Source organism: Vidua macroura, chromosome 6 (genome assembly GCF_024509145.1).
Source record: "Vidua macroura isolate BioBank_ID:100142 chromosome 6, ASM2450914v1, whole genome shotgun sequence".
Lineage (NCBI taxonomy): Eukaryota > Metazoa > Chordata > Aves > Passeriformes > Viduidae > Vidua > Vidua macroura.
In genome coordinates, this window is record NC_071576.1 from 5,491,738 (window position 1) to 5,505,628 (window position 13,891).

Consider the following 13,891-nt stretch of genomic DNA (forward strand, 5'->3'; position numbering starts at 1 on the left):
ACAAAAAAAGTACTTCTGATTCCCAGAGATCATAAAGAAGCAGGGTGAAGGAGTGCCAGACTTAGTCCACGTGATGCGTACGTTAGCAACTGAGAGCATCCCAAACCTCCCGCCGGGGGGGGAGTTGGCAAGCAAGTGAGTTCACATCAGTGTACCTGTGGGGTTTGATTTAAATCACACTGTAACTGCAAGGCCACTCTTAAAAGTTGGGGGGCAGGGAGGGAGGAAGGGCACAGGACAAAAGGTGATGATCTGTTCTCCAGTTTTTATTACTCAGTTGTTCTGGATGAAAAGGACAAGCCTAAGAATGGAGTTGACTATGAATCATTGCAAAAATTAAATGTCAAACTGTAGTTTTGGGAAGGAATGAGGGGTTTTTAAGGGTGGCCTGAGTTTTTTGTAATTAACTGGGGTTTCTGGGGGGAATGTTACATTTGAACATGTGAAAAGAATGCCCTGACTTTAATTACTTGGGTTGAAGTGTTACACACTTCAACAAGAAATGATATGCATAAAATATTTTGCTTGGCAGCTTTCTTTTCTTGTCTGTAGCCATGTTGTAATTGCTTAAAAATTTGCTTTTGTTCCTCTCTGCTTGTGACAAATCTGAAAGCAAGATAGAAATCTATCAAAAAAGAAGAGTGGGAAGTTAAATTTGTAGCTTTATATAGCTGACTTTGTCCTTGAAGTGTTCAGTGGTGATGCTCCGTGGTTTCTCAAATATTCAGTCTTTAAAGAAGCAATGTGCTCAGCTTCTTTGCACCCCAAACCAAGTGCTTTTTGATTCAAAAGATTCTTCATGAGCCTGTGCTGTGTAAAAATGGATTGGGCACACATGATACAGAGTATTTTTGACCTTTCAGAGTATGATTTTTGTATTGTTACACCAAAACATCAAGACTTTAGGCATGTAATTGAATAAATTATAAATTAATAAATTGAATAAATTATAGAGTGATAACTGTAAAGATGGCTTCTAGAAAACAATATTGTCCCTATAGGAACTGTTTGACTAGGAGAAGAAGAGATGGCAATTTAAAGTATAATAGTATCTATTGAGGATGAGCTGCTGTAGTGTTGAATTATGAGTGAGTCAGTTACTCATGAAATGCAGCATGCAAACTGATTTTTCTTAATCTGCTTTGGCTGGAAGTAGCATCATGGCTGTGAAGAAATGCTGAAGTGATGTGACTTCAGCTGTATTTTGTGTCTCAGTGATGCTAGTTTGAATAGGGACTTAGAGAAATATTGATTTAATTGGATGTTTATGTAACTTAAAGCACTATTGCCAATTTGGAAAGAAAAGAATGCTTTCCAAGAAACCTGCCTGTATTTAGAATCAAAGATACCTATTTCTAGAATGATATGGGAAACTTTCCAATCCATATATGTAATGTACCTTGTGTGTAATTGCTTGATTTTATTGCTTTAAATCCAACCTCTTCTTTCATGCCCTATAACCATTCACTATAATGTTTATACATGGTAGTTCCTGACTCTTCAGCATTGCAGGATGATTACAAAGCTTGTCATCTGCTTTTTTTCTTCTCTTGCACTCCTTTGTGATTGCTCTGCATGCATTCATCAGCAGTTTAAAGGTTGCTCTTTAAAGTTTGTTTTGCATCACAATCTGCTACTTCATCTTACCTGGTTCTGCAGAAGGGGATCCAAAAGAAAGTTGCATTTGAAGTCCAATATGTAATTTATGTTTTTTACTCCCCTCTTTCCTTCCTGTTCTCACTTCAAAGTTTTTTCCTTATATACTGGAAAAGGCATAGGCAGCTTCTTCCTTCAGCCTCACATTCGCTTGTGTTTTGGTTTTTTGGGGTTTTTTTTAAATATCTGTTTTCAAGGGGTTTTTTGATTCTCAGTTTTTCACCCTTTGTTAAAAGAAATACATAAAAACTATGTTGCTCATTTGCATGTTGATTGCAAATATATTCATATTTTATCACTCTATTTCTTATCAATTTTCTATCACTATTAGAAAAGTCAAGAATCCCAGAGATGAAGGTTAATTTCAAGCTATCTTAAATATGCTAAGCAGGGGCCTTTTTAAAAGGAGGTAACTGTGGAAATGCTTGAATAATTTTTTTAATATTTTTTTACCAGACAAAATTTATCTCATTCTGAAGATACAATACACAAACCTGCAAATTTGATTTTTTTTGTTGTTGTTGTTATTTTTATTTTTTTTTTTGAGAAAAAATTGCAGGAGAGTATTTGGCATGTCATTGTAGAATAGTACTGTTCTGGATCTATTTTTTTCATGTTTGCACATTGGAAGTACATTTTAGGACATAACACAAACAAAAATATACTTCAAAATGTAATTTTGTGTGTCCAGAAAATAACACAACACTGTTCCCCTATGGAAGTAATACATAGTACATGCCATAATGCATTTAATACATGAGGCACTACTGCAGTGGTTTTTGGGCACAAATGACCAGGATATTCAATGTCCACTGAGGTCTCTGCTGCCCTTTTTCAAAGGGAAGACCTCTGTCAGGTTGTGCCCTTCTCCTGTTTAACTCTGAAGGATATTCAGCCTTGCTTGTCTTGAGCCTAAAGGTTTTAAAGGATATGGAATCTTTAAGGACACTTAGTGCTAGCTTGCAGTAAAAATGGTTCTGTGAATTTGGAATCTTCTAAAGGTTGCATTAAAATTAAAACTGGGAATTTGACTTGGGGAAAAAAAAAAAGCCTTAAAATCTTGTGGGTTTTTTTTGTCTTTTTTTTTACTTTAGACGGAGTGTGATTGAAGCTGTGTATAACAGACTGAACCCCTACAGGAATGATGATGCTGTAAGTATCTTTTCTCTTACATTCTCTTTCTCCACACCCCAATTATTTGAGCTGTTTTGTAAAGAAAGATATTACAAATTCCTGTTAAAGACCTCTTTCCCCAAGAAAGGAATAATACTTGTGCTTTTTGGACTGTGTTTTGTAATTGTTTTCTGCTGCCTTCTGCTGATCGTCATCTCAAAACTCCAGTTGGGTTGATTCATTTGTCCTCTGGAATTTCATTCTTTCAGTCCTGCTTGGGTTTCCAAGTGCTGCCAAATGGTGGAAAGAGTCATGGGGGGCCTTTTTTTTCCCTTCTTTATAGGAGGCAATTTTTCCTAAATATCAAGAAGAAAAATGCTATATCTAAAGGTTAAATGGATGTGTTAAGAATATATTAGATTACCAAATGGACTGTGTAAACACTTCTATTCTTAAGCATAGAGCATCTTACAGCAAGCAAACACTTGGGGTTCTTTATATGTCAGTGCTGGGAGAGGCGTAAATCCACTGTCAGGATGGGGGGAAGAAAAACCAAGCAGTGAACATGAGCATGATTCCAGTGGCAGTTTGATCACCAGAAACAACATTCTGTCACTGAAAATGGAGCATTTAAACGGATCCTTTAACTCTCAGCAGAAATTACTTTCATGCTTGGGTGTGACAGAAGTGAAATGCAGCCAGACATAAAGATTGTGCGTTGGCCTTACAACCGTGCACTAGTTTTATTTGGCAGCCTTCGTTCTATTTTTAGCATAAAACCTCCTAAACAGGCTGAAAAAGGATGCTTTCCCTTCAAAATACATTCTGTAGTATGTTGTTGTTCTGCAAACCTGCAGTACACAAACTTTTTGGTCATGTTGGCAACTGGGATACAGAAATTTGCATATGGAATAGTTGGCAAGCAGCGCCTGCATTTTTACTCGTGCTGCTTTTATTCTTCATTCTTGAAACAACCATTTTACTCTTTCATATAATTGCTCTCCTTTGCTACTTCTGGTCTTGAAGGAAAAGCTGGAGGTGGTACTTTTGCAAAGGGCAATTTCAGTTGGTGTTTTTTTTTAACTACACCTCCGTGCCAACTGTTCCTCTCTGGTTTGCAATGGATTCTGTGTGCAAGTTTGAATGAAGGGTGTAGATCTTCAGTGCTAAGGAATTATCATGTGTGGCATTGCTAGAGATTTAATTAGCCTCTTTCCTCTCCAAGGAGTCACTAAGGCAGTGCTTTTGAAGAGAAGTAATATTTCTACCTCCTGCAGCCTCAGTAATGATGGGGAGTTGTAGCTGTGGAAGCACCAGGATGAGCTGTTGTAAAAGCCCATCCTGCCCCTTAATTGCTTAGGGAAAAGGAGCAGATGATGCTGAAACCACCAAAGGTGGTGCACAGGAGCAGTTTGCTCTGACTCCTGTGCTGCTGATTCAGCTGTTACTTCAGCTGCAGAGCTGTGGCCCCACTTGCTCGTGGTTAACCTGTGAGCCCACCTGATGAGGCTGGTAGAGAAAGCTGAATGCAGAGCAGTCTAAGCAAGCAGTCTGACACAAAGGCAAATGGATTAAAAAACACTTGGTAAAATTAAATACCGGTTAAACCACGATTTGGTTAAACATTTGTCAGGCTTGTGGTAGTTACACAAAATCTGCTGTTGCCTGTGGGCCTCAATAGAATGAATTTTTGAGACACTCAGGTATTGGATAGGTTGAAATACCAAGTAGTGTGACCATACAATTATAATTTGAAGCACAGCATGTTTCTACTTCAAATATTTATTTTTTTGTTACATACACTTATTTTTTTCCCCTTGCAGTTTTATTACCATCCAAAATTACACTTTCCTTCAGTTACCTAAACTACACTTCTGTAACCTTAAATTAAAAGTGTTAAAATAGCTCTGAGTTATAACAGGGTGTCAGTTGATGTCTGTATCTTCCCATGCAACGAGGGAGGGCTGAGAACACAAAAGATGTTAATGGTGATAACACATCCTGCTCTTTTTTTGCACCTGTGAGCTGAGTGTATCCATTTTGTATTACTTCCAACTACTCAGGAAATAGCTAGAAAGGCTCTGGAAATGCTTTTGAGTAACATTTCTAGGATCTTATCTTCAGGATTGATGAAACACTTGGTCGTATTTTGAAATTTCTTGATTCTGATGTTTTGTTAATTAAGAATATGTGGGGTTTAGATACTTTTTAAAAGCTTGTTTCTGAAAGGGGAGAGAAAAGAGACTCCTGAAATGATTTAAGTCTTTACCCTTTTCAGTCTGGATTATCCAGAAACTCCCGCAAGGATGGGCACTCCAGACTTTAAAGGGTTCCTTCTTTTTTCTTTAAGGATTCTGCCTCAACTGATGATATGTGGTAAAACTGCTCATCTAGCTGTGGAGTTCACGTTTCATCCTGCAAATGAAAGTGCAGCCCAACCTCAGTGACCCTTCTTAACATCCATCCTCAACCTTAATTAAAGAAGGGAATATGATGTGTTGGTGAGAGTGACTACAGCAGTACAACATCTAGCCCAGGAACTGATCTTTTTTGTAAAACAGACTTCTGTAAACGTGATTTCAAACCATAAATTCATGTTGTAAATCAGACTCCAGCAATTTATGTTGTATGATTTTGTTTTTGTAAAGTGCAATTGTCTTTGTACAAATGCTCATATTTAATTATGAACCGCTTTAAATCACTATAAAGGTTAGAAGAAATGTTTTGGCTTGTGTGATGCAACAATATATATCCCTTTTAAAAATCATGTTGTGGTTTTGGATTGCAAGGAGCAGCAGCCTAGCCAGCTAGGTGCTCAAGAGGTGCACAAAACTGTTAAAGATAACTTTTTGGTTTATATGAAAGCTGAACTCATGGGCAACCTACCAGAAATTACAGTGTGTGAATTTCGCTTGGCAATGGAAAAATAACTTAGGAGTAGTGCACATTCTTCAACAAACATATATCATTTTCTTGGATGCACTCCTGCTCTCACGTTGAGTCGAAGGGATCTGTGATTTTGAGTTCAGTGGGAGTGAAATCATGCCCTGTTAACAGTATCCTGTTCATACATGTATCAGTCTTGGCATTAGAACTCCTTGGTTCTTTGCACCTCTTTTTTCATTAACCCTTACCTGAAACTACTAATCACTGAGCACGAAGACAACTTTCTACATAAAGTAGGAGTCTGCAGCATTTTTACAATCCTGATTGGCTGGGTCTGCTGCTGTTCCAAGAAAAATACTCTGAATTCCATTTTATCAATAAAGCTTGATTTAACAAACAAGACATTTACCCATAAATGTGTAATTCCTTCTTTTCCTGCCTTTTAAAATGTCAGTGCCATTGTAAATGATATTTTACTTGTGGAAGAATATTTTTCTTAATTGGTAACCCATTTTTAAAATGGGAAGGATTTTGATTATTGCCCAAGACATAGCCATATGCTAGAGGATGATGTGGATTAATCCGTTACCCTATTTTTTACAACTGTGGGGTTTTTTCAGGCTTTTTGGTGTTGGTTTTTTTTCCCCTCCTTACTGAAGATGTGCATTGGTTTGAATTTGCCTACTGTTTGATAAAAAATACATTTGTCAAAGCCTGACAATCTTTAACATTTTATGGTGTGTGTTTTTAATTGACCCACTTACTTAGAATGAGAGACTAGTGGTTAAACAGTACTTGTGATTTGAGGTATAGCATGTTGACAATATTTAACTGTTTGTTGTTTAAAATTCTAATTTAAAATTTTATAAGATAATAAACTAATTTGATTTAAGCTTAGCTTTCTCCCATTGAGCATACGAAAATTAAGTTTTCAAGTCAGTCGTGTTTGCAAAACTGCTGTTTTGTGCACCTTGTATTGTCTTTTTGGTTGAGAATATTGTATTTAATATGTAGTTTACTCATTTAGTAGGCAGATTCCTCAAAAGGAAAATCAGTAAAACAAGTAGATTGTAACATTTACTGCAGTTAAACAGAATCAGAACTTGGTGTATAATTACTTTTTGATAGGAAAATGTAGTACAATGCATTTTGCTATATTTGTCTTTCCCTAACTTTGACATATACATATTTGTATATATAGCCTTAAAACTAATGAAGAGTTAGGGAACACTGAACAGTGAAAAAGTAACTTATAGTGTCTTGGAACTAAGTATAGTATATACCAGCAAACTTTTCTTTTATCCCTCTTGTCTATGTGGGGTGCTTAAACGTAACTTCATTGTATTCAGTTTGTAATCTGTTCAAGCATGAATGAAGAAAACATAAGCACTATTTGTATTTATAAATTTATAGCAATTTTTGCTTAAAGAACCAGTTCCTTACCTACCTATGAATAAATGCTTAAAATGTCTAATTTTGTTGTAGAGTGCAAAAATATAATGATGTTAAGTTATAGCTTCACAGGCACCTAATTAACGAGCATATTTAATAATACATGGTGTATTAGTGCGAAAAGCTAAACTTAATTTAGGACTAGGCAGATAAAGTTCTGTCCTTTTTTTCATAGAGACTAAAGTTTAGTTTTGGAAACTGCAAAACCTTGAACTGGACTGTGGAACCTTTGAGTTTTAAACTTTAAAAATCGGAAGCAAAACTGTGGTGTGAAAAGCCATACTTCAAACCATAATCACTTAAACTGTCTCAGTGACAAAGGAGATTTTTGAAGCCTCTTCTGACGAGGTCTCCTGAAGGTTAGAAAGAAAATAATTCTGCTGTTGCTACAGGCGATGTGAGTAGGTTTGAGGGTAGTGGCAGAAAGCCCGTTTCAGGCCTTTCTCTCTCCCTCCTACATTCAGCGTTTTGATGAGCTCAGAGCACTGAATTATGATGTATGCATAAACACTGCCATTTTAGATACAGACTTTGATTACAGAATAAACGAGTTCAGTATATAAAGCATCCTAGAAAAGAGGCAAGCTGTACTTTTTTCACTGCTCTGAGTTGAAAAAGGCACTTTTGCACCTTTGTGCATCTCCTTCTTGCACCAGAAACTTTTTTTTTTTTAAATGCTAAAAACATTAGCACCTCAGGGGCAAGGCAGCAATTTTTATTTTGAAATATTGTGTGCTATTTATTTCCCTCTTGGAAAAAGATTCATGTGTGACAAAAATGAAAATTGTGTGATGTTAACAGATGTATTTTTAAATACATGTTCAAATAGGATGGTCCCGATTTGCTTGTTTTTAAAAGGAAATGACATTTGTAAAGCTACTTTGCTTCGTATGCCATGCAACTTTGTTTTCCTTCTACATTTGACAGCTTCACTGGCTACAGTTTCTGTGAGTTTTGTTATAGTCAGATTAAATGTTTGGCTGATCGTTCTGGGAGAATACCTGTAACTGCTTTATAGACAACTGTTCCAAATAATTCTCGCTAATTCAGCATTGAAAATATGTTCAAGACAGAGGCTTCTAAAACGTGCTTTAAACCAATGTTGGATGAACTAAATGCAGTGACATTAAGTAGGATCCTAGGTTTGCAAGGCTTTGTAAATCCTTTGTATCCGTAGAGTCCCCGGTACTCGCGCTGGGGCAGAAATGGAGCCTGAGCCTTTCAGCTGAGCTTGCTCTCAGCTGGCCCAGGAGCAGCACCACCACAGCCTTGAGGCACAGCCTTCTCTCAGTTAAACTTTGAGCTGGAGTCAGAATTGGAGAGAGGAATTTCATCAGCTTGTGGTTAAACTGCTCTGAAGGTTGTGTCAGCGAGGTGCCTGGTGAATACTGAGCAGCAGATGAGTCATGGTAGCACTTACCTTGAGAGTTCCTGCAGGTGCCAAAGCTGAGCTTTTCAACATTTTCTTGTAGCAAACTGACTTCAATGTCTATTACATTATTTATTGCAAAGCTGGTGCTGTCACTATATAGGTTCATGTCTGAGCCATTTTGCTCAGTTCAAGAGTTGGAAGCTTAAGATGATTTAACAAAATTAGGGATCGGTTTTCACTTCAGTTGATTCCCTGATAAGAATCCCGCCTTAACTTTATACACTGGGATAGGAGACACTTCCTATTGCATTCCATTTTTAGTAGTTTATGGTCTAAGGATATGGTTTCATGATCTTAGGCCAAGACTAAACCATTGCTCCTAGTTTTTCCCTACTGCCTTTTTTTTGTGCCAGTGCTTGTCCTTAAGTGGGTGTGCAGTTAGGAGAAAGAAAAAAACTGTACTCTTGAGCTGGGTAAATTGATAATCCAGCTGTGGGGTGCTGGTGCTAGGGAAAAATGGAGAGTGGGAGACAGGACTGAGAGCAAAGGAATGCTTGCCTCACCCCTCCTGCCACAGTTTGGGAAACCACACCCAGATAAATGATGGCCTGTGTAGGGAGCATTGAAATCTTTGCAGATCTTTCCCCACTTCAGACAAACATTCTGCTTTGATAAATGTTTCTTTTCTTTAAACTGGAACCATCAAACTTTGGTCTCAATGTCTTGTGTGTGAGTTCTGTGCTGACAACCTTCCTCTGTGTTCACATTGTCTGGAGGTTTGGAGCTCTGTCCTGTGGGAGAGACAGCATGGCTGCCACAATTAGGTTAATGATATGGTTGGTACAGCTTACCTTAGTTCAATGTACATCAGGATTTCATCATGCCAAGATGTTCAGCTCCATCTCTACCTGCACCTTCTCAAATGGCTTTTTGTGCACAAATGACTTGGTGTGTTTCAATTCCTTGGTATTTTAAACTTGGCCATGTCTGAAAGGGGCTAACCTTTAGGAAAGCCAGTGCCCTTTTCCTCATCCTTTGGCAAATACAGTATTTGATACAAACCTGATGTACCTTGCATAGGTTCAGAGACAGCAAAACTGTAGAGCTACAGGGCTGTACCTGACATTCTTGTGTAGAAAATGAATTGTTACTTGGTGCCAAGCTTTACCAGCTATGAAAATAATGTCTCCTAGATAGTGAGTGTGGCTCCTTGTTACTACAACTACCTGTGTCTGAGGTGATCATACCTGAGCCTTTATAGATCAGTTCAGGGTGTAAACTCTCCATCTGGCTGGAGAGGTTTTTTTGGCTCTCTAAGTGGTGAAAAGAGGCTCCAGATGTGAACTTCCAGCATGCTGTAGCACAAAAAATGAATGTGATTCCTGCTATAAGCTGTAAGAAAGGAGCGGAATTTAAAAACATCACTCTGTGGCTAAATAATTTTGACTGACCTGTTTGAAATACTGATCAGAGACTCCAATCTTTTGTGAGCTTTTTCTCTGGAGTGCTTGCACAGTCTGCAGCTTTCTGCATGACCCAGGTGTGCACATCTGAAGCACTCTGTGGCCTTATTTTGCTTAATAACATTGCTTTATAAATGAGGTAGCAGCCACCTGGGCTGTGGCACGTGTTCTCAGGAGGTCAGGAAGCCATAGGAAAACTTGAAGCTTCTCTTTAGTATCATGGACCACTAAATGCATTCAAGTAGAAAAAAAAAATAGATGTTAAAAGTTGAGTTTACATTGTCTCCTGTTGACAATTTGTTTCTAGAAAAATGACAACTATTTCTATCATTTACTTAGTATGTGAACAAAAATGTCTGGAGCTTTAATCCCCTGATTGTGTCAGAGTTGTTGACTTGTAGTAACTTAGGCTTTGTGCATATTTCTCATTTTCTCTGTGTTTTTGTTTGATGTTCCTTTTGAGTAGCAGTAATAGAGATCTTTCTTTTCCCATCTCTTGTACACATTCTTCTTAAGTCTTTGCTTCCAGGCTAAGGGAACAGGAGTGATATTGATGTCTTAGGAAAGTGTTTTGAGAGAGGCTTGCTTTAAATGCAATGACCACAAAACCCCCCCCAACTTTTGCACCACAAAAGTTGGGAAAGTGGGCTTAACTTAAAAAAATGCCTTTTATAGAACCAAGAAAATCTGAAAGTGTCAAAAGTTGGGTAGAAGTGGGATGACAGGTCAGATTTCTAGAGTGGTTCATGCATAGCCAGATTTTTACACATCACTTGAACTGATTCCTGCCCAAGTACTTTTTAAAATATCACTAGGCACCTGCTTTCTTCTTTTTTTATTTTTTTTCTTTTTTTCCAAAATGGGAAGAATAAAAAAATAGTCCTCACTACTGTGTGACCAGCCATTTATCTGAAGGGTGGGTGCTGTGTCATGAGCACGACATCAGCACTTCTCAGCTTGCTCAGTAACACTGAGGCAAAGCTGAAATTCCTTTTTGCTTCCTTGCAGTGTTGGCTCTGAAGAGCTTGGTGGGAATGTGGGGTTTTTCCAGGTGGACAGGACTCCCCATGTGTGTTGTGAGGAGGCCTTTGGAGTTGAAGGAGCTGCCATTATTATTTATTTTGAGAAATAAATGGAATAGTTTATGGAATAATAATAAATGGAATAATACATTTAGGAATAATGAGAAAACAGACTGGCAGGTCCTCAAACATTCAATATTTTTATTCTACTGATGCCTGTAGAGTAAGGTCCAGAGTTTCAATTCAGCTGTTTCTGAATTCCAGCCAGTCTGAGCAGTGCAAATACTGGGTACCCAAAGTCATTTTCACTGTTAGGATTTCAGGCTGGATCACAATATTTCTGTTCACACTATGGGGGAAAATTAGAGTCAGATAGGCTTGGGAAAATCAGGCACAAACTTAACTTTACATCCTGCTGATGTTGATGAAGCTTTTGCTCACAACATACAAATTCTGCACATGTTGTTGGAGCCTTAACTATTCCACTTCTCTTAGAATGAAAAACAAATGTAATCTTAATTCAGTTTAGGTTTTGAAAAAGCTTTTCAAATCCAAACAGAAGACAGTGGTAATGTTAAAGCAAAATGTTTGGTTAATCTAAGATAATTTCTTAATTCTTTAAATATCTCAGAATTTTTTTGCTTTTAAAACCTCAGAAGAGCACAATTTAAGAGGTTTGATCTTTGATGCAGTGCTTTTAGCTGCAAACAAATGAAATCCAAAATGGCATATCCAGGATGGAAAGACAATGAGACCTTGAGAATGTAGGAATAAATGTCCTGAATTTACATAGAATTATATCCATGTCCAGTGATGGACTCCTGAAAGGTTGGAACTAGATGATATTTAAGGCTCTGCCAACCCAGATCATCCTATGGACCATTCTGTGAAAGGATCTTTGACAGTGTTCATAGGGGAACTTTTTATTTTTGCTGAGTGATGCCAGACTGAGACGTCTGCTGCAATTTGGAATTTCCAGCCCCTTAAATTGGAAACTGGACATTGCACACCAGAGTCCCCAGTGCTGGGATGCTGTTACCTCATGTTCCATGGGTTAATGCCCTACAGCCCATGGGAGTTGGGGTTTCCCAGCCTGTTCTTGCTGATGACCTTGGGCACCAAGAGTTAAATTGTATTTATTAACCACATCTAACTTTTCGGTGCCAGGAATCCACTTTTTGGAGTAAGTGCTGAATTATGCAAATGTTCTTGGCAAATGGAGCCAGGTATTTCACTGCTTGGAAAACTCAATTACTCATGACCAAGAGTTGATAGGAGACAAAAGCTGAGGTTCTCCCAGCCAGGGAGTGCTGGATATCTGAAAAGTGTGAGCTTTGACTTCCAGGACCAGCTATTTGATAAATCTTTATAAGCAGAGATTTTGGGTTCTAGCTCTGTCTTGTTCCTAAGACCACGTACAAACATGCTGAATTAGAGAGTTTTCACCTGTCTTCTCACAGAATTGACTCCACACCGTACCATAAGAGTCTCGTTTGTAGTGACATGCTGTGCCTGTCTTTTTAGAAAATTCATGACCTCTTTATATCTATTTTGTGGAAAGTGTAACTTTTTTCATTGATGACCTGTACAAATGTGTGTTATGAATGGAGAGATTTAAGCTTGAAAAGCATGTTTGCAGATTACACAGCTTCATTATGGAATTTATAAATTTAACAGAGTAATATACAAGAGCATAACTATTTTCCTTAAGTAGAATGTATAACAATATATAATAAATTATTCTCCACGTAGTTCACCCACTATTTACAGTTTTACACAATTCAAACTGTGTGTTTACAGAAAGTTCAATAAATGTATATTTTGTACTATGTACAGATTCCTGGTCCCAAAGAAAATGTGTGAACTTAGTTTCTAACTTAACTTTTGAGATTGTACTTTTTTTTTTCTTCTTTTTTTTTCTTTTTTTTTTTTTTTGGTTTGGAATCAGTTGAACAAACTGCGTTACGCCTGTCGATGGTGGAGGCTTGCATTGGAGTAAACGGGAATTGGAAATATTTCTAATCTACAAAAGTGATTCCACTAAATAAAACAGGCAATTACATCGTGTGTGTGTATTTGAGTGCTACACAAAACGTCCTCACATCTCTTTTACTGTCCCTGATTTACAAACTTTCCAGGCCTCCTTCTGCTTTCTGCCTCAAGGGAGTTAGATTAAAATGAAATGCTGAGGGCTTATCGTGATCACTTTTTAGTTACAATTATAAAACTCCCTCCTTTTTGCTGTTTTTTCCCTTTCATGTTGAAATTCCAAGATAAAGCTGCACATGCTTGGCTCCAGCCCCAGCATTCTCCAGAGGCCACCTGGTTTGGGGCTTTCAAGAGAACCAGGGATGGATTATGATGCCCAACTTCTGGAATACTACATCACACAGGAGCAAAATACATTTGTATTTTTTGCCCTGATTTGGATTCAGTACTGTAAAATAAAAACTAGACCTTTGTAATATAATTTCTAAGAATTTAAGGATGCTAAAGGCAAAAATAATTATGGTTTTAGCCTTTATGATTTGAAGGAAAAATGAGCCAGGATGTAACCAGCTCACATTTGTCATCTGTGGAAATCTTTATAGACAGAGCTGGAAGGATTTTGATAAGGATTAAATAAATTAAACCTGGGGAGGAGACAGGAGGGGATTCTGCTGTCACCTGACACCTGGAGCAAACTTGTCTGTTAAAAGAACTTAAAGATTCAGCCCCATCCTTTTAAGGATTAAAACTCAGAACCACTGAATTGTCTAGCAAAAGAAGAGAATATTTTCTGTGGATTAAAAAAATGGAATTGCTATGATAAGATTGACTATTAGCCTTGGTTCACATTAATGGAGCAGACATGGGAGACAAAATATATCCCTGTTTTCTAGCTCAGAGTGTATAAAAAGACTGGTTTATCCTATCTAACTGAAAAT

At 37.6% G+C, this 13,891-nt stretch overlaps 1 protein-coding gene across 1 annotated transcript in view; it reads left to right on the plus strand.

Annotated features, from left to right (window-relative positions):
- PPM1A (protein phosphatase, Mg2+/Mn2+ dependent 1A) overlaps positions 1 to 13,026 on the plus strand; it is a 35,203-nt gene extending 22,177 nt beyond the window's left edge. The window contains exons 4-6 of the mRNA XM_053979543.1: positions 27 to 135; positions 2,751 to 2,808; positions 5,120 to 13,026. Of these exons, the coding sequence (XP_053835518.1) occupies positions 27 to 135; positions 2,751 to 2,808; positions 5,120 to 5,149 (197 nt within the window). The 3' untranslated portion in view covers positions 5,150 to 13,026. The remainder of the gene's footprint in view (positions 1 to 26; positions 136 to 2,750; positions 2,809 to 5,119) is intronic.
- Positions 13,027 to 13,891: the final 865 nt, after the last annotated feature.